Consider the following 27,200-nt stretch of genomic DNA (forward strand, 5'->3'; position numbering starts at 1 on the left):
ATCAGAATATGAATTTGAAATGGCCCGAAAACTAACACACAACATAGATCAAATAAACTAAGTTTTCCGAGATAGAGAGACACATTTGATGTGTGCAGCATTTGCTCTCAACGTTTTATATCAAATGTTTAAATAAATAGCATAAACATAAAGATATGTGGAGTAGAAACTTTACAAATAAATGTTGAAAATATTTACTAATTTATTAGTGAAGCTCGAGCAGTTTTATACATTCTAAAATATATTTTCCCCCTTTATATTTGAAAAAGTGATTTTATTTAAATCTAAATAAAAAATTTAAAGTACCATAAAAAAAAAATCAGCATCTCAGAAAAGAAATCTTCACAAAAATAGTTTTGTTTCTCAAAATGCAAATTAAAACAAGTGAGAAATATATACCAAAATAAAATACCAAAAATACTAAAATATACCAAATTCAATATTTATCAGAGTGTCAGCGAAAGCAGTCAGAACCCAATTGGAAAATGACACAAGTCAAAAAAAATTTACCAAATTAAAATACCAAAAATACTAAAATATACCGAAGACTATTTTCAGCCACATACAATTATTTCCTGGAAAATAACACAAGCCAGAAAAATATACCAAATTAAAATAACAAAAATACTAAAATATACCGAAGGCTATTTTTAGCCATTATTTCCTGAAGAACTTTAAAAAATATGTATATCTAAAAATCTTTAACACAATATACATATTCAGGGAAGAGATATTAACTATTCCCTAACTCATTACAAAATTCGAAAACTTTTGTATTAAATTTCAATTTCAAAATATACTTTTGTATATCAATGTCTTTAGTATTTTACCTGGATTTAGATAATTTATAAGTACGCATTTTTTTAGTATCTTTTAAATCCACTTAGTTTTAAGCAGACATTTCAGTTCTAGACATTTTCAAGCAGGAATTTTCCAGGCAACCTCAAAGTACCCACACACATATACACACACCATGACTGAAGACTTCTTGGAATTAAACCTTGAGGATTGTGTGTTAACAGACCTTGCTGGCAAATTCTGCCACATGCATATAAATTATGCTAATTAATGCTTAATTGAGTTTGTTGTTTTGCCAGCAAAGCAGCAACAGTTAATCTAGCTGAAAGTGCTTCCACCTCCCCCCGGCCATAGAGAACTTAGGGTGTGGTTTCTTTTGCTAGAGTTTTAAGTTTTTAAGCAGCATTCATTTGCAAGTCGATGGCAGGACGAAGACTTCCCGCTTTACACGTAACTTCAATTTGCATTTTCATAATTTATCACATTCCACTTCAGTCTGGTTTTTCGCTTTCTCCATTTCCACAAAAGTTATGCTTAGTGTTGCATTCCATAGCTGGCAATCAAAATTAGCCATGCTTTTTCGCATGCTGTTGCATGTTGCATGCTGAGTGCTGCATGTTGCATGTTGCAACAGCTGCATTTTATGACGTATTATCTTGCCCTTCCCTCGAAGGCTTCTCGCAACTTTTGCGAGTGATATTAGTAGCTTGGGCATTAGTTTTCGCCTGAGCTTTCGTGTGTTGTGTGTTGGTTACCCGCAGGAAAAAACAAAGAAAAAAAGCGAACGCAAAGTTTTTATCGCCAACAAAAGTTGCAGCTGTGCCTCCCGCAAGGAACAAACACACAGCTCAATAGTAAAAAACAAGAAAAAGTTTCTTCCTTTTTGGTTTTCCAATCTTTGAGTTTTGCGAGTGGCAGCAGCCACCTGCCACATGCCACACACACAAACACACACGCCCTTTTGCTGCATAACTTTACATTATCAACTATTCCGTTGCGCCCCCTTTTGTGATCCCTTTTAGCAACTGTGTCCTGTATATCCTGTTTGCTGTTGTTGTTGTTGTTGTTGTTTTGCATGCGTGCAAGTTTTCATTTTTCATGCACTGCATAAATTTTCATGCCTTTTCCCTTTTCACATGACACAATAACAATAGCAGACCCGTCTGCTCCCCTCTCCCTTCTCCCGCATTTCGCTTTCTTATATACATCGTATATCACAGTAGCTATGTGAGTTGCATTAGTGACGGAATGCCAAACCTCTCGCTCTCTCTGTCTCACTTTCCCCCACTTTCTCTCCCCTTTTGCCAAAGGGGGAATGAGGACTCTTTGCCGTCAGTCTCTGCATACATTTTTTTGTTGGTCTAAACAATGCGTTTGGCGAAATTTCTAAAACAAACACGCGCCATTCGAGTGGGCAACTCAATCAGTCAGTCACTCGCCATGCTGCAGGCAGCCTCCACCGCACTCCCTTCAACCTCCTAGCTCTAACCGCACTCCAATTACCCTCCCCCTCATTACCACATTCTGCTCTGCAATGTGCAGCAAATCATGCGTTTGTTCGTTCGTTTCGTTTTCGCTTTGGGTTGGGTTTTCAATTCCAAGTTGGGTCTGAGTTCTCGCTTCTAATTGTTATGAGCATTTTCCTGCTGGACTTTGGCACGCGTTCGCCTGAGCAACCCAACCCCTAAACTAGAATTGAGAGCGCACTCAAATAGCGCTCTCTCTTACTCTCTTGGTTTTTATTGCGCCTGCTCAGCATTCCATTTCGTTTCGTTTTGCGTTTTACTTTTAGCGTTCCAACTGCAGCGCTCTCTGCGCTCTTTGTGTGTGCCTGTGTTTTCACCCTCTCTTGGTTTGCACCCCTCACTCACTAGTATGTGAATTGGCGTAGCATTTTAAATGAATGAAAAATATTGTCGTAAATTTCTTGTCCTTCGCTTCCCAGGAAAACCCTCCAACAATCGCCTACGCCAAGTGCAACGCATTGTTAAGTGTTTTAAGCTGCCTTTCTCTCGTTTTTTTTTTTGCTGTCCCCACTCTTCTTAGTCGCATTTTTGTGAGTGTGTGTCTACTAAATGAATTATGTTTATCTGGCATTTGTGTCCTGGCGCACACAAGTGGCCCAACAGATTCTATTTGTTTGTATTTTCTCGGTGCATTTGCTACATAAATTAACTCAAATTGCAGAGAGCAGCAACCGTAACAATCAGTTCTATATATATTTTACATATTTGAGCACGATATTTGAGTAGACTACCAATTGAGAATCGGTGAGCACCCATTGTGCATCCTTACCGATAAGGATAATGATTTTCGGGCATGTTGTTAAGCATCTTGTTGAAGTGTTCAAGTTGCAGCCAAACACTTGAATACTGCTGAATTTTCCGCATTCTGCATGGAAATTGTTCAACGAGTTTCAAGATTTTCTTTCCTCTTTTTACTTTACACATGGATGGCAAACTCGAATTCGTTTAAAGAATAGTCTGTTAACTTTTAATATAATAAAATTAGAGTTTAAAAGGGTTCTAACACGTTTGAAAACTTGAGAGTTTTGCGAAGAGAAAAATGCCAAAGAAATTAAATTGAATTATTCACTTTTGTTCGATATTATAGAGCAAACAATAGTTATTAGGAAAATGCTTTTAATATAAACTGTTGAAGTTGAAATAGTAAATTAACTTGAACTCTTTATTGTACAAATCTCTTTACCAATCTTTCAATAATATTTTCCAACGAACTTTTCATCGAAATATTCCCTTTTTAAATTAATCCCTTTTACTTGAAGTGTTATTAAACAAGTTTCCATTTTCGCTCATTATTATTTTTGGATTTTATTTCTTCAACTCGAGTGCTTCAGTAAAAGCAATCAATACACATGTTCTGTGTGAAATATTCAGTGGAAATTCGCAACTCACAGCTCTTAAAATCCGTCATTTTATATATAATTGATAAGTTCATTCTCCTCTCGAATGTGTCAAGCAAAAGAACACAATACAAAAGTTTAATGAAAATCGGCACTGAAAAGCGAACGAGAATGAAAATCTGCAGTCAGAGAGAAAGAGAGAGAGAGAGACAGAAAGAATGCGACAAGCTGCAGTTGGATGAATGAATTTATGGAAATTGTTAATTGACTGACAGTTGAACAGCGCGTTGCGACTCCAGGCTAACCCCAAGCAAGCAAGCAAGCAATGCAAGCAGACAGGCAACCCACAATCCCACTCAAGCATTGTTCCAGTCTGTGTAACAATTAGCGAATGCAACGCGGAAAACGCGGAAGGAAAATGGCGAAAATCCAGGCCGTAGTTGAGCTCAACTCAACTCAACTCAACTCAACTTGAAGTCATTTGTGCAACGAATCGAAAGAGACACAAGAGAAAGAGTTGAACAATTCATGAGGTTGCAAACCATTTTGTATCTACACAATTTTAGTTCAGACTCATTTTGGTCATTTTTGCCAAAACAGGTAAGAACTGAGCTGGGACAATTGATTGGCTGACTGGACTTGTAAGGACTGGCAAGGACTGCTCAGTTGTAAGTGCCGAGCATGTTTGTGCTCATGTTGCTTCAATGCTTCAATATTTGCTTATTGAGCCACGCTTGAAATAACTAACAAAACACAATGACCAAAATGTCTAAAGAGGGTATGTGTGAGTGTGTGTGTGTGTGTTGACCAGGTAACCAGCCAACCAGCCAACCAAAAACATGCTCTCAACTCGCCTTCATCTTTTGCTTTGATTGTGCTTTGTACTTGATAGCGTAATTACTTGTCATGACAACCAAATATTTGAATACCCATTTTTCCACAAAGCCTGTTAGGACAACAAACGACTCGCATTTAATTGCCTGAAATCTTTCATGGGCAAGCTTACCAAATAATTTGCAACCTTCTACATGCATTTGCCACAATAATTCTGAAATCAATATGAATCCAATTTTTTGATCTGTTTTCTCTCTATTATAAACAGCATGTGAACAATGGCTCCATTGGTCTATAAATAGTATGTCAGCGCATTGTTAAGTCAAATACCAGAGACACAGACAATGATAATTGTCAAATGATTGAAGCCACAAATTAGACACACAATTATACAAAACGATTGAGAACGAAAAGTCGTTTTAAATTCTCAGCTATATATAGAGTTGAAATGAATAGTTCTGCAGCAACTAATTTATTGCACAATAAATTGAAGATAATGTCGCAACTATAAATAGTTTAAAGAGGCAACTTTAAATTACTCTGAGTATTTGGGAGTGCTTTAGATGAGATCAACTTAGTTGATTCAAAATAACTTTAAATGCACAGCTCAAAAATGAAATTCCTTTCAAATTATCCAAAACTGAACAAATTACTCTGACCATTAGGGAGAGGTTGAAGTCATTTTTTATAGTATCAATAAATAAAGCACTATTTTTAAATTAATTATCCAACAACTTAACAAATTATTTTGACTTTCAGGGAGAGCATTTTCATTTCAGCATTTTTTTTAGTTTCACAAAATAAAACAAGAAATTTAATTTTAAATTAGGATCTTTGAATGCAGTGAACAGAAAATCGACACAGACCAAAATATTTTGAAGCATGAAATATATTGAATATATAATGTTAGCTTTAGCCAGAAAAATGTCTACATATCCTCAGAAAACTGCTTCTATATAAGATAAAATAATTCAATAAAATTGTATTTAAATTGAAATTCCTATCAAGTCAGAAAAGTAAGTTAAAAATCCTCAAAAAAATGCACTCTTATTTAAAACAAACTTTTAAAATTAAAAGTTATTTAAACTGCAATTTTGTATCAAGTTATACCACATCACAAAATTATATTTATAATCCTCACAAAAAAATACTCTCTTAGTTAAGTGAAATTATTTAAAAATGCATTAGGTTGTCAGGGCAAAAATATAAACAAAAATTCTTTTCAAGATATATTCAATCATATAGTAAAAAGATATTTATAATCCACAAAAGAAAACATATTTTTGTTAAAAGAAATCATTTAAAATATATTAAGTCTGCAGGGAATAAACACTCTTATTTAAACAAAAATTCTTATCAAGTTTTTTTTCAACCTCATTAAATTAACTTTCACTTAAGCAAACCAATTTGAAACTGACCTAAACTATGCCAACTTATTCATGCATAATTTAATACACATGTTAAAAATGACGAGAAAAGCTGAGATTATCTTAAGCATTAAGACACTTCAAATACAGCTGCCTCAAAAAGGATTTGTTGCCATAGAGAGTTGACACTTTTGTCATTTTGTTTTTAGTTTTTGCCTTTCGCGCACAAATTTGTTGAATTAGTATTAATTACAAAATAAAATGCTTTTGCTGCTCGACTACTCACCGTTGTGTCCCATGTTCGTGATGATGACCCAAAAATCGATAGTCTTATCGGGACCGAGCTCCTCATAGTCCCACTTCTTTTTTCACACGCACCGCGCCATTTGTTTCGACCGTCACCCAGGGATTATCGTCGCGTATCTTGAACGTCTCCTTGTCCGTCTCCTTCTCCAGCTGAAACACCGATTTGCCCTCGGTATCGCCATCGGCCTCGGTGAACTCAATCCGCTTCGTTGGTCGGACGGCGCGGGTCACGCGTCGCTTTTCCCGATGATGCGAATGCGCATTGACCGCATCGTGCTCCAGATGCTGCATGATAAACGACACCGGCTCGGGGGCCAGAAATTCGAGTAGAACCTTCGCTGGCTGAGCACTGAGCAGGCTAGGGTAACGCAGATCGTGGGCAATCACCTCGAGGAGCAGCTCATTTGATGTGGGTTCGCCGGCTAGCATTAGTTCACCTGTCTGTGGCACAATGATGACGACATTGCTGGGCGACTTCAAGCGATACGCGATCTTATCACCATCCGCATCGGTGGCCTCCACTTTGCCGAGTATCGCGAATCGTTGCCATGTGATGCTATTGTTGCTCTCCATGCTCGATGCCTTCTGACCGGCAATGGCAAATTTGTAATCCTGTGACTTGAAAATGGGACGGTTATCATTCTCATCGAGCACTGTGATTTGTATTTTCGACACCGTCTTGTCCACACCATCCACATCGGATGCCTCCACCGAGAGATCATAGTGAGCACGCTCCTCGCGATCCAGTGGACGATTTGTAACGAGCCAAACTCCCGACTCATCATCGCCCTCGATCACCAAAGACTTGGCATTCAATTGTACATTCTGATTGGCACGTCGCTCCTGCAGCGCAAAAGCATCGTCCACATTGCCATCGATGATGGTGTAGCGCACCTTTTTGGGTTCGGCGAGCTCCTCGTCGAGTATCGAACCGCTGAAGGCCTGCATGAGGGGAACACCGCGTACTCGAGTGCCGGCTGGATGATTTTCGCGCACCTCGCCGCTGGCATCGAGCAGCGAACCGGAGAAACGCAACATGTCCTTGCGATGCATCACAAAGAGCTGCAGGCTGTGCGTATTCGTGGCATTCGGTGTTTGCTCCACGACAACAAGTTGCACAGGTCGATTGACCAGCGGCGAAATGTCCGCCGTGGTCATCACAACGCCATCATCGAGCACTGTGAAATATTTGGAGTAATCACTGTCCAGCATGTGATAGGCAGCTGCTGTTGTCTCAGCGGCATGATGATGTTGCTGTGCTGTGCCATTCTGTGTGGCATGCAACGGACGTGTCTTGAACTTTTTAATGCTAAATCCGGGATACGTATCGTGGGGCAACACCAGAGACATTTCACTGTGTGCTCCTCCTTCAGTCAAATGCGTTTGTTGTTGTTGTTGTTGCTGTTCTAATTCACCTGGACTGCCGGCCAACATTCTGGCCGCATTCTCAGCACTGAGTCCGGCATAACTGTTTGTTGCGGCTGTTGCAAGCAGACTGTTGCTTAGTTGGAGCAGCAACAGAAGCATCAACATTCTGCAACGCGCTGTGGGCGCCAACGGGCAACGTCGTGCCACCATTTTTGGGCTGTGGCACGCGTTTGTTGCCGCTGCCAAGGAAGTTTGCTGCCTCCTTGTTGTAATTATGAAATGTAAATGGAACTTTGTATCTTCTCTCTCTCCACTTGTTGTTGTTTCAATTGTGTACTTTACACGTTATACTTGAATAATACATGAGCGTGTTTCTCTTGTTGTATTCGTTATTCAATTCATTATTATTATTATTATTATTGATGACGGCAGACTGTAAAGAGAAAGATAAGAGAAAAGTCAATATATTGTCTGTAGTAATAATATTATTCAAGAGAAGTTTAATTTAATAATTATGCAACTAGAGCAAGAAAATCAACTATGCACAAAAGTTTTGATTAGAAACAGCCTCAGCAGGAACAATCAAATTGTGTTTCTATTATTTAAATCAAATTTGCAGCCACAACATTTGTTTGCTTTTGCTTTTGCTTTTGTTTGCTTGAACTCTGGATTCTCACAAATGCTCTAGAGACAGTCTGAGTGCGAGACAAAGAGAGAGAAGCATTGTTAGATCCATCAAAAGGAAATTGTCAACTTTTCAGATTTTTAATTGGTTGTCAGTGCACAAAGTGCATGCGACAAACACAAAATGTTGCACAAAGCAAAAACTTTTTAATGACATTAGCAGCAAATTTACAAATATTCAAGATATTTAGCACACGACCAACGAGTGAAACAAAGTGAGGGAGAGAGCAAGAGAGAGAGAGAGAGACAGAGACGGAATTACTGCTGTCAAGGATTCTGCGCCACATTTGAAATTTTACTGTGGCCCTTTGATGTTGCCTCGACTTGTGGCTTTTGCGATACTTTAGCGTACTATTTTTCATCTGGTTTTTTTCTTTTTTGCTGACTGTGTTTCATCAGTAACATAAATTTCGTTATAATTTCCACCCCAATGCAACATGTACTACAGAAATGTGTGCCACACATGGCCGCCCTTGAAAATTTTCACTCCGAACATTATTTTAATTACCCAATGTACTACTTATGTGCCCCGGGTTACAACAGAGTACAGACCCGACCCGACTCGACTGGCCTGGCACGCACCCTGTCATTTTGAGACCCTAACAAAGGTCCTCTGACCGAGAACCGAGGACCGAGGGCAGGACGTGACAGGGAATTAACAACAGCTGCGCAGGCGCCGCTTCAGACGCCAGAAATTTCCCAAACCGAATATTATTGTATTATTATTTTTGATATTGGCCGTTTCACGTTTCCAATTTTGTGACTTGCCCGATGTAGTGTTGACAATAGTTTTTATTTGCTTTTTACGCGTAATTATCGGGAGGATTTCAGCTTCAACAAATGCACTTTGCAGTCATAGAGAGAGTGAGAGAGAGAGAGAGAGAGAGATAGAGGGAAAGTGCGACAGCTGAATGAACATGCTTGTCATTAATCTAACGATCCTCTAACAAGCCAATGTTAATTATCGACTGCAACATTGACAAATTGTCTGAATGATTGCGCAAGTGTGTTCCTAATGACAGTTCAAAAGAATTATTCACAAAGAGAGAAAAGTTCCGAAAACTTCAAGAAAAATCTAGCGTTGGAAAACTTTTTAGTCTGAAATAAAAGTTATTGTCAGTAGATTTAAATTTCAAAAAGTTAAAAATTGAAGAGACAGTTGAAAGAAGGAAAAGTATTATGCATAAAGAGAAGAGTCCCTAAGAGGGAGAAAAATTCGAAAAACTAGAATAAAAATCTAGCATTTCGGATCTTTTCAAACTTAGATCAAAAATGTTATAAGTAGATTTTAATTTTGAAAAGAAAAATACACAACGAGAAGAAAGATAGGAAAGTTCTGAAAACTAGAATAAAAATCTTGCATTTGAAAATTATTCATTCTGAAATATAAATAATTATAAGTAGATTTCAATTTTGAAAGGTTCTTTTTAAAAAAATTAAATCTTCAATTCATGTTTTGAAATTCGAAATCATCTTAAATCAATGATTTTTATTCCATTTTTCTAACAAAAAACTTATTTCAAGAATGTTCAGTCTAAATTATACTTAAATGATGGTGTCTGATAAATTTGTTATCGGATTGATTGAAAATTATTAAAGCATTCATATTTCTGTATAGAGAAATATAAATCTATGAAAGGCAAATAGAAAGTAGAACATAGAACAACTTCAAGTCAAAGTCAACACACAAATGCTTGGCGAAATTAATGCAGCCAAAGTGCCAGATACATTTGTGTGTTAACGAGTGCAAATTAAATTCTACTTTGCAGCTTTCTGCTCAGCCGCACAATACAAACTGACAGCAAAACCACTCGGCAAAGTCCTGTCATCTCACTTGACCTTACTCATCAATAAGCTTCGTTCTGCTTCAAGTTTAATAAAACTTTGAGATGACAAACCCCAAACCCCTAAGCATTAATTAATGACTTTGCCACAAGAGACCTAAAAATATCGTGAAAGAAAAAAATTGTGAAAGGGGAGGAAAAACTTTCAATCTGTTTTTAATTATGGTTTGGGCAAAAATTTATCAACATTCATAATTTTGGTTTTTTTTTTTATGCATAGTTCGTGCTGTAAATATTGGAATATTAATAAAGGAAAAACTTGAAAATGATTGCTCATAAATTTTTGAAATTGATATTCGTATGTGGTCATCCGAATGTGGTCAAAGAAAATGCCAATTCAAAATGTGTTTTATGTGCATTTTAGCCAAATAATGTGAATGAGCATGAATCAAAAAGTAGACAAAACAATTTCGTTTGCTTCTCTGTCTGTTTGTTTGTTGGTGCGGGTGAAGAGCTAGTAAATACTCGTAAAATGCCATGAATTTTAATTGCATGCCATTGGCCAACGAAAATCAATAAAAAACGAAAATATGAATCGAAATATTGTCTATCTATTGACTATAGAAAGAAAAGAAAAGAAAAGAAAAAACGCGTCAATTAAAGCTTTATTAGGCAAATGGCTGAATACCCTATAAGTGCGTTAAATGAATATATTTAATTAAGGAAAGTATGTGAATACCTTCAGCAAATCAATATTCCAAATTCAAATCGTTGAATATGAAATTTCATTGATTAATTTCCTTTCTATTACTGTCCCATAAAAGTTTGTCATACTTTCATTTAGAGCGTATTTTTGTAGTCGTTTACTTTGACAACGTTTTATCTATTTGTTTGATTTGGTTTTTGGTTGTTTTTTTTTTTTGTGGTGGCATTGAGCACATTCAGTTAATAACCGAAATATTTAAGCACTTTTTGGATCGAGCTTTTCAAATATTTATGACAATCACAAAAGAGCTGCCAGGCACGCGTTAATTTAATACCTCGCAGCCCCGTTTGTGAATTCATAAAAATAAATAAAAATAAAAAAAAAAAAAACAAAAATTGAGGCCTGTTTTTTTTTTTTTTTTGTGCTACCGAAACTTGTTAAAATGCTGCCTACATTTAAAATTCTAATAAACAATGTTGGGCCAACGCCTTGAGCTTTTGTCCAAAATTATTGATGAAGAAGCGGGGCGGGGAGAAAAAAAAAACAACAAAAAGAAGCGACTCTGCAACGAAATCCAACACAAGCCAAGTGCACAGCAGGTGGTCTCGGGCGTCGATTTTTAATCGATTTTAAATTGCTCCGAGATATGTCGAGATATGGCGAGGAGTGGCTGCAAAACTGTGCCTCAAGCTCCCTTGTGGGAGTGCCAAAAAATATCAAGAAATTTACCTTAATTATGGCTCAGGAAAATCAACAAAACTTTAGCAAAGTTTAAGCTCTTTATATTCAAATATTTTTGAAATATCATTTCGTTTGGCCATCAATCAAAGTCATGAATAAAAATATATTTATTTTAAAATATGCAAATAATTTAGTCAGAACTTTTTAATTCAAATGCCTAAGAGTGCATTTTAAATTCGTTGTGGCAAATAATATTTGTCTCATATTTTTTTGCTGTTGTCTGCCTTCTGCTTGGTATTACGCATCAATCATTTGAATGGATGCATAAATACATATTAAAGCATATAAATTCCGTAAAGACTACGCAAAGTAATTTATTCATTTATGCCAAAATGTAGCGCATATACGAGAGCGCTCGGCATTTTCCAACTCTTCGAACTTCAACTCTTTAAGTTGATTTCGTATTCGCTTTATCATTTTTAGGTTTAATTAAGTGCCACTAAACAATTTGTGTACGAGTATTGCGTATTGAAATGAACATAAAAAACAAAAATCCGCTTTTGTTTTGATTAATAGAAAAACGCTGCGAATTTTTAATGAATTTTTAACACGCTGCAAAATGCCAGCCAATCAAATTAATAAAAACAAAGAAATAATTTAGTTTTGCGGTAAACTCGAAACTCAAAACTTTACTCGGAGACAGACTGAAATTACAACATAACCAACAAAAAAGGGTCCCATACAAAATGTTAAATGATTTATATACAACAAGATGTGTGTCTCTCTGTCTCTCTCTTTTTTCCAGCTTGTTATAGCCAACCAATGGGTTTATTAGCGGCAAAGCAAAGCAAAGCACAGCTAGTTATGCAAATGTCAGCACTTGATAATTTGTTTTGTGGTAGCTGGACCAGTAGACAACTGATTAGTAGATCGCAGATAGATAACAGACATGCAGAGAGAGAGAGAGAGGGAAGAGTCTGTACCGTTTTACGACTAGACATTTTCATAGCTAATTGCAATTAAGATGTGATCCGCTGATAAGAGGTGAGAAACAAATATATGTTGACAAAAGAAAATGTCGTTAAAAAGTCTCAGACCCTCGAAGGCGTCGAAAGTGAATGGCAAACAACGCGCGCTCTCTTGAGTGGGCGTTTACAGTGAAACATCAACGAACAGCTCATAAATAATATAAGGAATGCTATAAAGTCGGCAATTTGATGGATTTCCCTCAACTGCAGACTGTCAGCTAGCCAAATAGCTACTGGAAATTGTGTATGGTGGAAATTCAAAACAAACACAAATCAAATTTTGATGAATATTAAATTTACACCGAATAATGTGAGAGGAGTGCATTAAATATTGAATAACAATTTGAATAAATAATTACCAATGGAGTTCACTTTATAGAGCTATAAATTATACTCCGTTTAGGTATTTCATTTAGATATAAAAGATCAACTTCTGTTTATTTACAAAAGAAATTCATCTTTTTTCTCAATTCTTAATTTAAAAGAAATTCCAAATGTCCACAAATATTTAGTAACATTGTATGCAATACAAATAAATCAAATAATATTATATCTCCAAATTTTGTTGGTATATTTCTTCTTTGATTAAAATACTGATAAATATACCGAATATAAAATAAATAATATATATTTCCATATTTTGTTGTATATTTATCCGATAATTAAAACATCTGTTAAACATTCGAAAAAATATAAGTATATATTTTTTTAAAATTTAAAATTTTATAATTTCAATATTCTTCCTCAATATTCCCTATTCGGAAAGACACCCTTTTTCCGAATATATAATCAATTAAGTAATATCTCTGACACTTTCCGGTGAATTCCTTTTCCCAAAACACCCCATATTAAAGTATGGCACAGGAAAAAATGTTTATTAAATTATATGAAATTCTTGTTTTTTGTATAGTTTAGTATTTCGAAGAACTGCGGGCAACCCCTACAAAAATGATTATGTAAATTGAAACTAAGCATTTAGCAGGCAATTTAAGGAATACAATAGAAGTGAAGAGCACACAACATTGTGTCTGTTCGCTATTGCATGAAATATTCAAGCACACTTTATCAAAGGCGACGACGCGCTCACGAGGTCCTGTCAAAAGGAAATGCGTTGCTTACTTGTTTTCGTTTTTTCGATTTTCTTTTTTTTTCGACTTTTTTTGGGGGGTTTGAATGTAGCGCGTGGCAGTCACAATCATACAACGACACAGCGACAACAACAATGGAAAAAACCCCTACAGGGTAACACGCGCAAATCTCCTCACAAATCCAACACACATACATACACATGCACTAACACACATACACACTCACACACATTCTTTGCCATACACATTCAGGTAGTCGACCACAACTGGCATTTCCGAATAAAATAGAAGCCAAGCCAAAGGGGCACAGGCAGCGAGCATTTTAGGGTTTGTTTTTGTAACGGCGCCTATATCTGATGCTGATGTTGATTCCGATTCTGGTTCTGTCGCTGAGGGTTCGTCTAATACTTCCGGCAGTGGCCAAGAGGCCTAGCGAAGTGCTTCATCAAATATGAATTGGGCGAAAAAGAGGGAAATGCTACTTGGGAAATGGGAAACAGGAATATATCAGCCAACAATTTCAAGTTGCCCCCATTGTGGTTTTGCATTTGGGAAAATGTCAAGCGATGTCCCCATTTTTGTTGTTGCTGTTGCTGGTGACACTGAGAAATTGAGCAGACAATGATTAATTGAGCTGTTGTTTGGCTATTTAAATTCGTAACAGATCCCTACATGCTTTATTCATCCTATATTTTTTAAATCTCTACGAATTTCCGAGAAAACTCATTAATGCAGCGCTTATTTATTGGCCCGAAAAGAACTGTCAACACTTACGAAAGAGATAGAGACAGAGTTGCGTCCCCTTAAACAAATACTCGCTTGAAGGCGAGAACAAGAGGCTGTCATCTCTCTCGCTTGGAAACTGACTTTTAAATGCAAATATTGGCGGGATTGCACCTCGAGGGCGATTGTCTGCCTGCCCAGTAAAACGTTGCCGCCGCCGTTCCCATAAATAAAGTCATTACGCACAGTTTTTTTTTTCTTTTTGCTGTACCTCGTGCCAACACTCGCCCAATATTTGCATATCATGTGCAGACCCAGATCAAGGCAACACAAAAACCCAAAGAAAGAATACACAAAGGGTAAGCACAGTAGCCAGACAGACGGACAAACCTTCCGATCCCCAGACATAGCATCAAGTCTTGTCGCGGCACGCACACAGGTAACGCGATACCTTTGGAGTCGAAGACTCGAAAAGACTCGTTTGCCGGTCTCCTTGTTGGAGGCAGCTACAAATTATGTGTTAACATGGGCATTTGGTGACACGCCTACTGTAAGTTGGCAGTGCAGAGAAGGCAAAAGTGGCTGGCCAGACGCATGCAGCTGGCTGAAAGCAGTTGCCGCTAATTGGAAATTCAGCGATAATGATAACTGAGCTCTGTCTGAGTCGGAGTCGGAGTCGGAGAGAGAAGCACCTTAAGAGTGAACAAATCGTTTGTCGACTGGCTTCGATTACCAAAGTGATTCACACTACATCGAAGCTAATAAAGTTGTGTGCTACTCACGAGTCAGACGATAGTTGATGATTACAAATTGGTGGTTACAATGCTAAACATAAATTTAAACATTCAAATGAAGAAGCCAGCATATGTTTATAAAATTTTCATTGATCTAATGTTTGTAATGTAATAAAAAGTATTAGGTTAAACTAGAAACATGTTTCTTATTGTGGTACAGAAAATAATAATATTTATGATTCCTGAGAATTTGATTGTGATCGGTTTAAGAAATTCTATTGCCTACTGAAATCGGGCTGACAACATGGTATATTTTATACTTTGTACTTTATATTTTAAATGTAGTACTGTATTAATATACCAAATATATCATTTTGTATGTTTTAGTATTTTTGTGATATATTAGTTTGGTATATTTTGGGTGTAGTACCGCACTCCACTGAATCATTCATTCTTGCTTTTTTATAATTTTATATATTATATTTAAGATGTGATATATTCCAGTCTTCAAGTAAATTTTGAGCAAATGTGAATTATCCACAAGTCAGTTTATATTTAGAAACACAAATTATCTTAATTCTCACAACTCAAGAAAACAATAAACCAAAGCTACTTGCATATTTCAAATAATTTTAGTAATTAGAATACATTTCTAATTTTTAATTTGCATCACAAATTTGCCTTTACTTATCAAATTTCTGCACACAAATTTCTTAGTAAAATTTGTGATTTCTAATTCTTTTCAATTCAATTCAATTAACATTATTTTATGAAAATTGCCTTTGAAAGTACACAATATTTTGTTAATAATTTCGCTGTGCAGACATTTAAAATAAAGCCAAATACATCTGCAACAAATTCTTGTGCAATTAGCTGAGCAGAAAGCTTACAATCAATCGTTTTAAGTGCACACTTTGTTAATTAACTTGAGTTATCGACAACTTGCAATCGTTGTTGCCATGTTTAATTACAAATAAATCTGGTATCGCAAACCGTGCGGAGAGAAAGCAATATTATTTGATGAAATTGTGGCAGCAAACGAGGCAAGTTTATTTGTAAATATGCATGGCAATTTCCATTATAAGCTCATTAACTAGTTGCCCCAGCCTAAGGCTCAACACGTTCGCTTGTGTGCGTGTGCGTGTGTGTGTGTGCTGTAATCACAATTCTGTTGAACAAAACAAACCTTTTGGCTACATGACTCCCTTGAAATAAGCCATTAAATTGAAATGCGAGAGCAGCAGCAGCAACAGCTTCAACTCCAGAGACTCGACTCTGACTCTGACTCTGACTTTGAGCTCCACCTTCGTTTAGCTTGTGCCGCCTTTTAAGTGAGTTCCAGGAAAAAATGCTTTTCTGGAAATTAGCTTTTTCTCTTATAGCATATAGCATAGTAGTTTGTGACGCCTGCAAGGTGTTGACTATACACAAAGGGTAATAACACCTTAATTAAATTTGCAGACAGACACACACACACACACACACACACTGAGGTGTCCCATTTGGGGCCACAGCTGAGTTGGCCAATTGTTGATTACATTGTATCGAGGTCTATACAAACGATTAAGTAATTTTGTTGCATTGCGTTTAGCATGCAACTTCATTTTGAAAGGTTTCGGAAGAAGCTACACAAATTGCAAAAGAAGAACTAAATGAGTGTAGAAAAACGTATTTTATTTTTACTGCTGTTGAATCAAGCATGAAATGTGCCCAAATAAATACAAAGCGACAAGAAAAGGAAGCAAAGAAAAGAATATAGTATACTGAGAACGCTGAGCTCTCTGGCAATATGCCCAAAAACAATACGAACAACAAAAACAGTTGATGACTGCAACTGTTGCCAAACTGTCTGCGCCGCCCTTTAACGTTGCACGTTGCAAGTTCCCTCCCCTCTCTCCCCTCGCTTGTTCACCTTCCTGCCTGGCCGCACTTCCGGCGTGGCGTTGACGTCGGCAAAAAGTGCAATGCACTAAAATTGAATTTAAACAAAAAGAAAATATATACAACAAAAGTAGAACGTAATATCTGCGCTCTCTCTCTCTTTCTCTCTCTTTGATTCTCTTTCTCTCGTGAATCAATACAAAATGCATTCTATAGTTTTGTTCGGAGGGTGACTCACGACACAAGTAAAAAGGCCATTCAACTTGCAACACACACTCACACACACACACAAATGCAGTCGCACACACTCACGTGTGTAACTAGCATCAAGGTTAAATATTTGCATTTCTGTGCCCTGTTTGTGCACATTTAATAGCATTTTGTTTGCTTTCCATTCAGCCGCTTGTTTATTTGAATCTTTCCCTCCCACGCCCCTTACACTTTCATTTGCAACATTGTTGCGCCACAAAACCAACCCAATCCCACTCACACACTTCTCACTTCTCTCTCCCTTTTCCTGCCCTACTAATTTAATTGAAAATCGCATCCGTCGGCAATTGTGACGAAAAATTAATTGGTATGCATTGCAGCAAACACAAAACGAACCCAGAAATAAAAACACACGAATGCGACTAAAGAAAAACACACCATTGGGAATTAAAGTGCCTAAATAAATAAAGAAAATAAATACGAGAAAATTGTATACAGTTTAAGCAAAACGTTAGTAATCTCCACACACACAATTTGAATGCCCTGAAAACCGATGCTGAGTCAATGGTAAAAGACTGGCAATGTTTTTTGCTGTGGGGTTAAATTAATTTCACACAAAAAGCATATTCGATAACGTCACTAAAGTATACGAGAAGTAAAGTATTAATACCAAAAAACTCTCAATTTACAGAGCATATAAATAAAAAAGCATGCAAGCTTATCCCAAAAAACTTGTATATTGACTGAATATATATTTTAAAAGCAAATAAGATTATCTCAATAAAATTTGTATTTACGATAAATGTGTTAGAAAAAAACTAGTAAGAAAGCTTTTGTCGAGTCAGCTCGACTGTGATATACCCGCTACCCATTTTGAATAAATGCAAAACAGTGATGTATTATTCATAAAATATACCAATTTAATATACCGCAAATATTCTATGTACTAATTGTTGTACTTGGTATGTTTATATAGTACTACATTCAAAATATACTATAGCTATACTATAGCTACGTTATATTGATATAGTACTACACTCATAATATACCATAGAGTACCAAAATAGACTAGTTTGTCAGCCAAAGCAACAAAAATGTATACTGACAGAATATATATTTCAAAAAGCAAATAAGATTATTTCAATAAAATTTGTATTTACTAAAAAAAAAAAAACAAATAAAGTCATTGCATGACTGTTTAAACACAAAGCTTGAATATGCAAGTTTATAAGAAAAAAAATGTCAATTTGTTGTACAATATATTGGTCCAATCTCCATCTCTATTTTCATATGCGAATTCATTGTTTTCTAATACATGAATACATGAATTTAATAATTCTATAAAATGTGCCTAATAATTTTGGCAGTTTTTCATTTAATCATGGTAATCATGGTAATCATGATGATTACCAATAACAATTAATTTAAACTTCTTTGTCATAGAGAATGACAAAACAAAACTATAATAGTTTCGTCATTTTAATTTAATATTTTATTTACAATACACCTTATAGAAAATAAGTAGATATTTGGAAGAACTTTTGACAGTTGAACTTTTATAATTATTTTTGCGTACTTATTTAATTGATTTGTTTATATTTGCTTATATTTGAGAACTTAGCCTGAAGGCCTTAGTCCTTGTATTCGTTACATCAATAAAATAATATTAATAATAATCTGTGAATTTGTGGTTGTTTCCATTCTCATTTGAATTACTCATCTTTTGTCTATTTGAACTAACATTTTGCTTCTTTCCTGTGCAATATCTTTGATAATCTGCTCCCCCAACACCTTTTTCTTTCCATATGTGTTGTGAGTTTCTTCATCACCTCCCTTCGATCCTTGGTGTTTTGTTCTTTGGCCCACGTATTTATGCGCAGTCACGCTGTTGCTGTCAGTTCTTTTCCTCCGTCTTGTACGTTTTCTTATTTTCTATTTATCTGCGGCTGCTCTGAATGAATTTTACATTTTTATAGCGCCACGTATGTCCGTGTCTGTGTCTGTGTCGGTGTTTGTGTCTGTGTCGTACACACTCATAAATATATATATAATTTTTTCCAGAACAGATTTGTCACAAGTATTGCCGCACTCAGGTTGCTATTTGTCGTCGCCACCCTCTGCTCTCTCTTTCTCTCTTTCTCTGTTCTCTGTTCCCTCTGCTGTCTGCTGCAGCTTCAGCCACCCTTCTTCCTTTTGCTAGCACAATAAAAAGGATGTGACGCGCGAGCGCACATAAATATCGCATGTGAATTGCGAGTGTGTTTGTGTCCTGCCAAAAGGATGCTACACACTCATAGTTATTTGTATGTGTGAACATATAGTATATATGTATGTATACATATAACAGGCGGGATATCCTCTAATACAACCGCAGAGCCGGCAAAGAGGGCAATCACCCGGCACCGAGTCTTTCTGCCGTTTGCCGTTTGCCTAACTTTGATTTTTCGCTTGGGGTTGCAATTTTCATCGATTTTCATTTTGTTGCTGCTGCTGTTGCTGCAGTGCGTCAAGTTGCAATTCAAGTTCCTTGTACTATCGTTCAGTACTTTCCTTCTTTCTTTCCTTCTTCTATTTTGGCGCAGTTATAATATCTTTTGCCTTTTTTCCGGTCTTTCTCTCTATCTCGCTGTCTTTGTTTCTTTGTCACTTGCCACTTGCTACTTGCAACTCGAATAAACTTAAGCAAGCCCGCAGCTTCATTTGCCGCAGCTGGTGTCGCCAGCCAGCATGGGCAATTTGTTGCAAGTGCCACTTTGGCGCAAAAAAAAAAGAGGAAAACGAAAAATAAACTAAGAACTGGTGGCAATATGCAGATTAGCTGCTAATATCCCGCTGTCTGCCACTTGAGCGTTGCCCGCTGTCTCCACTTCAGCTTGATTGATTGTCAAGTGGACAAACGGCTGGACGCAAGTCTCTGCATTCTCTTTGTTTTCGGGGAAAGACAAATTACAATATGAATATTTTGCGAAATTGATTCCATTTTAAGGCCTAAATAAATCAATGTCAATACACTGTCAGTCTACCAAAATTTCAGCGAAAAAGGTTTTTATATTTGCACAGATATCAAGCTGAATTTGCGTAGGAAATAAATGTCAATATTAAGCCCCAGAATTGGCGAATATTTAACATTTTGTATACTAAATTAAATGGCAAATAAGCATTTATTTAAAAAGAGTATAGATTACTATCTATATGAATTCATTTCCACTCTCAAAAATGCATTCATTTATTGTTTAATTTAAATTGTTTAAGTAGAAACAAAACTAATCAGCATTAGCTCGATATAAATTCGTATAAAGTGATAATTAAATAATAATACTTTCAAGCAAGAATTTGTATTCATATTTATAAACGCATAATATCATAAAGTGCACAATAATTATAACATAATCGACTGCAAAATGTGTTCCACAATTTTATAGCGCATATATTCAAACTCAGTTTCGCTCATCAACATGAGTTTGATGGGTTTTTTTGTTTGAAAAATTAAAAAAAAAATCTTCTTCGCTCGCAGCGAGCACAAATTGCGTGCGGGTCTTGCATTTAATTGCTGTTGCCAGCTAATAAATTTTAATTGTCCTCAATTAGCAACGGAATGCACCACAAAAAAAAGAGAAAAAAAGCGAGAGGAGAGCAATGCAAATTGGGGCTTCAACTTAATGTGCGGGACCTCGAGAATGCAGCCGAAAAAGCGGAAGTTGACAAATGGCAAACTGCAAAATTTTTATATGAAATTCCATTAGAAATATCACATGTTGAGAGCTAAGAAATCAAGCCGAAAACTCAATTAAAGTGGAAAAAAAAAACAACGAGAAGGCAAACAGACAAACAGAATATTATTGCATTCTTGAAATGTGAAATGCCAGGCAAAAGAATCCCAACATGGCAAATACGAACTGCACTCAAACATACTCAAGATGCCGATCGTACATACATATGGGTACATATATTCATATAAATTTTTTACCCAGCATCTAGGGAGACTGAGAACTGACAACATGTGTGAACCGCATGTGTGGACAGCGAACGCGGTCGAGACGAATGCATTAAGCAGAAATTTCATTCATAAAGATTTCATTTTATACTTGTATATTTTTTTCTCCTTTTGCATTTGCCCATCTCAAAGCAACCACAAGGAAGGCGGGCAGCAGTCAACAAGAAGGAATCGCACATGGAGAAAGAAAAACTGGACCTGAACACAGCAACAGCAACTGTAAGATTTATTGCCATTAAATATGGAAAGCCCACGCCCATGGAATATCCAAAAGGCATACCGAAACCGTACTGAAGCATCGTAAAATTACAATTTCAGAAAAGATGTGCATGCAAATATTGTAAAAATTTATTGGGAATATGAAACTCTTTGAGTGTGCGTATCGCTTAAACAATAAAAACAATATTCGAAATGCGAAAAATGTTGAGAAAATGAAGTTAAATGATGAAATCGAATTATTTGCCCAAGGCTCTACTTGAAGATTAATGAGCAGAAAGAGGGAAAATATAAAAGTGAGTCTATGATTCCAAGTGAACTCAGTTCTTTCATCTTCCACCTCACGCTGATAATATTTAATAATATTTTTCTACTTATTTCATTAAATTATTTAATAATTGATAATCAGCAATTTACGTTAATTATGCTTCCTTGTCTTCTCGCTCAATTTCATCACAAATAAATAGCTGAAATAAAGCCCATGCAAATTTGTTACGTGCATTGCGCAATCCGTTGTGAGGTCAGCATAGAAAACAAAACTAAGCTTGGGGTATTTTGCCATGTAAACAATAAGCAAAATTAAATTATGCTTCATCAATTCCAGCACAACGAATGCTCAGAACGTGCGTAGAACAAGAAAGTGGCAGAGACACAGATCACAGCTTGGGTTAAGGTTCAAACAAATTGCATTTGCTTGGGTTCTCTTCTTCATGGCTTGACTTGTCGCTTAAGCGGAAAATTGCCCTACAAAGAGAGAAGATAAATAACTGAATTTGTTATAGACAATTTGCTGCAGAAAAAATTAACTGCATATTGCGGCGTGAATGGAAATTATTATGTACAGCAACAACAAAAACTGAGTCTAAAGGAAGTTGGCAATCTCCCTGCGCGTATTTTGCATACAACCTTTTTCAGTCTGTTATTTTGTTCGTATGTTTGTGTGTTGAAATTTTTTGCTTTCAATTTGACCGCAGAGGCAGGCCTCAAACCCAATCAATAGTTATGACCCAATATTTCACGTGTTTTTCAGTTCTCGCGTCGATCAATGAATGTTTTTTTCTTGTTGCTGTTGTTGCTGGCAAGTCGCGACCGCAATAAGTCAAATACGAGGCCATCGAGCTTTATTATGTGAGCTGCAAACCGCAGAAGAGCCCTCTTCATGAGCCAACAACAACAACAACAACAGCAACAATATGAACAACGACCGACAACTTGGCGTCATGGTGCAGACCGAAAAGCATTGGCGGCAGATAAGTCAATTATATTGACTTGGCCAAGAACAATAACAACAACAGCAAAGCACGAAGAAGGAGAAGAGAGAAGAGCATCAAAGCTTTGAGGTGGCAAGTAGTTTGGGTTGTCTCGTCTGCCCCAGAAGTTCCCACCGTTGAAAGTCAGCGGCGTTTTGGTCCAAGGCGATAACATCAGCCCGATGCTGCCAATGGCTGTCAATGGACCAAAACGCGCCACAGTGTGGCAAGCACGCGCAAACAATGTGCGAAAATCGTTAGCGGAGGAATTGAGACAAAACCAGAAAAATTTATATATTGAAAGACTTTTAAGACACAAAAATTTCTTACAAATAAAAGTCAAAGTCAAACTGTATAGAAACTTTTCTCTAAATCTATCTTTTTTGTAGGACTACACTGAGAAAAAAGACCAACTGCTATAACTAAGATCATTCTTTTTAAAAATTATGTTCTTGAAATAAGTAATAATAAGTAAGTAATAAGTAATAATAAAAAACTAAGATTATTAAAAACTTTTAATTTAGTTTAAATAATTCTATAATTAATCGAAATTCCTATAAAGTTTTGAATATAATAAATATATTATTGTCTTATAATATAATCGAAAAACAAAATCTTGATTTGAGAACTTTTTTTCCGTGTATAAATATAACAGTGTACTGAAAGCTTTCTATTACTGTTAAAGAATATAAATTTCATAATAATAATATAATATAAAATAAATTTACTAAATTGATTGAAATTTGTCTTTTATGAATAAAAATATAAATGCTAATTCAACCAACAGGTTACTCTTACGTTTTCAGCATGTCTTGCCCCACTGTGCCATGTGCCACACTTTGCTCATACTTTGCTCTGTCTGCGGCCCAGACGAGGCTTTATTATTTTCTGACTGGCACGTAGATTTATGTATATATTATTTTGTTTTTTTCTTTTTCTTCCTTTTTGTTTTTGTTGTTTTGTAAAACATCTTCGTAACGCTTTGAGGCGTCTTTTTTGTCTTTTGCTACGTTCTTTGACGTCTTTTTTGTTTTGGGCTCAAAGTGTAGACGCAATTTACTGATTACATTATTGCTGGCAAATTGCTAGATTATAGTTGTTGTTGCTGGTGATGTTATTGTTGCCATATTATTGCCTGTCAAATTATAGTTATTAGTTTTTTATGTTTTTCAATCAGACCAAACAAATTTGTTTCGAGAAACTCTTTTGACAAAACAGTTTTCGCATCGATTTATGCACTCAGATAACGACAAAATAACAATAATTTAGTGGTAACTTTTTAAAAGTAAAGTGTTGAATAATCATTTTGTGTTTATTAAAATATGGCAATTATTGTTTCCCATAGTTTTGGGGTATTTTAAGTTTCCCAAAGAAAAATTCCTTTTAAACAAGTTATACGTAGTAAATAAAATATATAGATAGTTTCCTATATACTTCTCTCACTATAATTAGTTATTTGTCCATCGCTAGAACTGCAGAATATTGATAAAAGCAAACAACAGAGAACCGGCAAGAAAGACTCAGCAAAAGCAAAGTGCCAAGAACAAGTGCAGCACATGGCAGCAAAAATTTGAGAGAGTGCCAAGTAAAGAGAAAGCAAACAGACAAAGAGGCAGAGAGAGGCAGCAGGTCAGAGAGAGCGAGCGCAGTGTCTAAATTCTGCAAAGTTTTCTCAGAGTTGGCAGCGCCAACTGCGCAAAAAACACCCCACAGCAGAAGCTCAGACACACACTCTCTCACTCTTGCTCACTCTCTCTCTCTCTCTCGCTGTTCGTAGTAGTTGTAGAAATTTTGCAGACAGTGCTGCCAATTCCTGTGCACATAGTATGAATACTACTACGAAGGAGTATTTTTCGACTGCTGATAAGCGGCGCGCCGCTTTCAGTGAGTGACGGCAAAGTTGGCTCGGGGGATGAGGAGCGCTAGACGTGAGTGGGCAGGGAAAGGGGGAGGAGGCGACATCGATCGATTTTTCATGCAGCAGCAGCAGCAACAGAAATGTGAGCGGGAGCAAAAAAAAGTGCTGCATACGCACAGGAGCAGAGCTCAGAGCTTCGCTTTTTGGGGCTGCCAGAGCGCCGCTCCATGCTCTCCACAATATACAAAAGACTTGCTGTATATGTATGTGTGTGTGTGTGTGTGTGTGACGTGTATGTACATGTCTAAGGTGTGTTAACCTCAAACACACACACACACACATAAATACGCTCACACACATTCGCATCGAGTAAAATCAGATAAATAGCAATTGGGTTCTTTAGCATTTTTTGCACGCTTTCTACAGGTACGCCAATAATTAATTAAAATTATATACAATTAATTGGTCTAAGCGCTGCTAATTTATAGCCACAGCTTACAGCAGCATTTTTAATAGATTTTTAAACTAGATTTTGCGCTCTCGTTGCAATTTGTAAATATTGCCATAAAATAATGTCAGGGAAACATTTCATGACTAAATATATTATTCAATTATTTATACACATTTTATTTGTTTGCTTGTTTTTATGTTTTGTGCTTACTTTTGTTTTGAATCCTTTTTGCCGAAATATCAAACAACAGCTACTAATCCAAATTATTGATTTTCATGCGAGTTTTTCTTTTGCTCTGCGACTTTTTCGCTTTTGTCGCTTCTTCTAAGCGGTTTTTGTTTAGTTTTCACAATTTTCACGACACTTTTTCAGCGCTACTTCTTCTTCTTCTTCTTTTCGCTATGTATAATAATTTTGTTGTATTATTTTTGTGTTGACAAATTTTTACTCTTTTTTCGAAAAGAATTTTACGGGCATTTTTTCAATTGGCATTATTTTGTTTAATAATTTTTCACTGTGCCCATTTTGCACACACACACAAACACACGCACACACTTGCATGCATTCAGCACGCGACGCGACACACGCACACACACTCACACACACAAACACGCTTAGCGCCTCTATGTACAACGTAAAATTTGTGGAGGGCGGCGACAGCGGGAAGCGAGTGGCGGTGTGTGTCTCTATATATCCTTTGCATTCAGTCGGTGCGCGACGGTCGCTTTGCTAAAACTTTGCCACACAAACAGACATACGCACACACACACACTCACGAGTCGAGACGAAACGAGATTTATCCGGCAGCGTTGTCCTGTCACGAGCAACTCAATCGACACAATGAGCGTGCAGCAGTCTGGAAAAGTCCTCAGAGCCGATGAAAAATTGTGAAAATCCAACTCACTCGCCTAGGCCACAAAACAGCGATTTCCCACCACCAAAACATGTGCAGCGAGAGAGAGAGAGAGCGGAGTCTCTTTCTCTCTCGAAGCTGCAATTGGAATATGCCAAGTGGAGAGTAGAAAGTGGAGATAGAGAGCGAGAGAGAGCGAGTGCGAGTGCCAAAGAGAGTGAGAGTCGCATCATCTGTTTGCAAGTTCTTGGACAATCCTTAGAGACACACACATCCTGCTGTTATTCACAGTTGGATCTCATGCCAACCGCAGTTGAAACTTCCTGACTTCCTACTTCCTTCACTTCTTCTAGTTCCACCCAAATTCAGCCTATACCATTCTCTCCTTATTCTCTCTCTTCACCTCTTCACCTTTCGAAGGTGCTGGCTGTTTATCAGTATTTGTGTAATATCCTGTATTTTCATGAGTTTCCGCCAGACTCTCGTTACAGTTTTGTCTGTTTTTTTATTTATTCTATTTGTTGTAGTGGTTTCTTTAACTTTCTTTCTTTTTCTTTCTTTCTTTTTCTTCATTTTTGGTAGTGGGTTCTATTAAAATTTGTTGCCCAGTTGCTTTTGATAACTTTGTAAGGCAGTTAGCCGACTTTTGGCCAGGTCGCAATACTAATGCTGATTGGAATTGCCAAAGATTTGGCAGGCATAAAACCGAAATCAACTTAACACATTCTTGGGAAAAGATTACCTTATGTTATTTAAATCTAAATAATTGGATAAAATTTAGCACAAATAAAAACTGAGAAATTAAATAAGAAAGAAAATAAATAAAAAATATAATTATAAAAAAGAAAAAAGAAAAAATATAAAGAAATAATAATTTAAAATTAAAAACAACAAAATTATATAAATTATATAATAATATTTTTTTTAGGTTCAAAAATGATAAAAATACGATTTCAAAACTATAAATAAAAAAATAAATTTATTGAGTTTAATAAATAATCAAAATGCATTTTCAAAACTACTCAAAAAAAGTTTTATAAATAATATATAGAAATATTAATACAAAATTAAATATAATAATTAATAATAACAAGAATAAATAATATTTTTTAGGGTTAAAAAATTAGAAAAATACATTTTCAAAACTATAAATATTTAAATAAATTTTTTGAGTTTAATAAATAATCTAAATACATTTTCAAAACTGCTCATCAAGCCTAAATTATTTGATTTTAATATTCAATGTGCAATTTAATTACACATAGAAAAACGTAATAAATTTTAATTAGTTTAGTATATAAAATAGTGAAGTATTTCATTAATAAATTTCTAAAATTTGGTTTCCAGAGCAAACCGCCTATTCCCATTTGTTATTTGTTTCTAATTTATGTTTCGACACTTCCGAGAAGTTTTTAGCGGTTTTCACCCACATGTTAAACCACACCCACATCAGTGGCAAGAGGGGTGGGGGAAAGGAGGAGTAGTTAGGGGAGATTTGGGGAACACGTCACGCAAAAGCGCAG

The 27,200-nt window shown here is 36.1% G+C and overlaps 1 protein-coding gene across 1 annotated transcript in view; it reads right to left on the reverse strand.

Moving 5' to 3' along the window:
* Positions 1-25,653, reverse strand: part of LOC132798434 (neural-cadherin) — a 145,355-nt gene extending 119,702 nt beyond the window's left edge. The window contains 3 exon segments of the mRNA XM_060810288.1: positions 6,149-6,230; positions 6,232-7,969; positions 25,035-25,653. Coding sequence (XP_060666271.1) covers positions 6,149-6,230; positions 6,232-7,746 — 1,597 coding nt within the window. The 5' untranslated portion in view covers positions 7,747-7,969; positions 25,035-25,653.
* Between the last annotated feature and the right edge of the window lie 1,547 nt (positions 25,654-27,200).

This window comes from Drosophila nasuta, chromosome 2L (assembly GCF_023558535.2).
Source record: "Drosophila nasuta strain 15112-1781.00 chromosome 2L, ASM2355853v1, whole genome shotgun sequence".
Classification (NCBI taxonomy): Eukaryota; Metazoa; Arthropoda; class Insecta; order Diptera; family Drosophilidae; genus Drosophila; species Drosophila nasuta.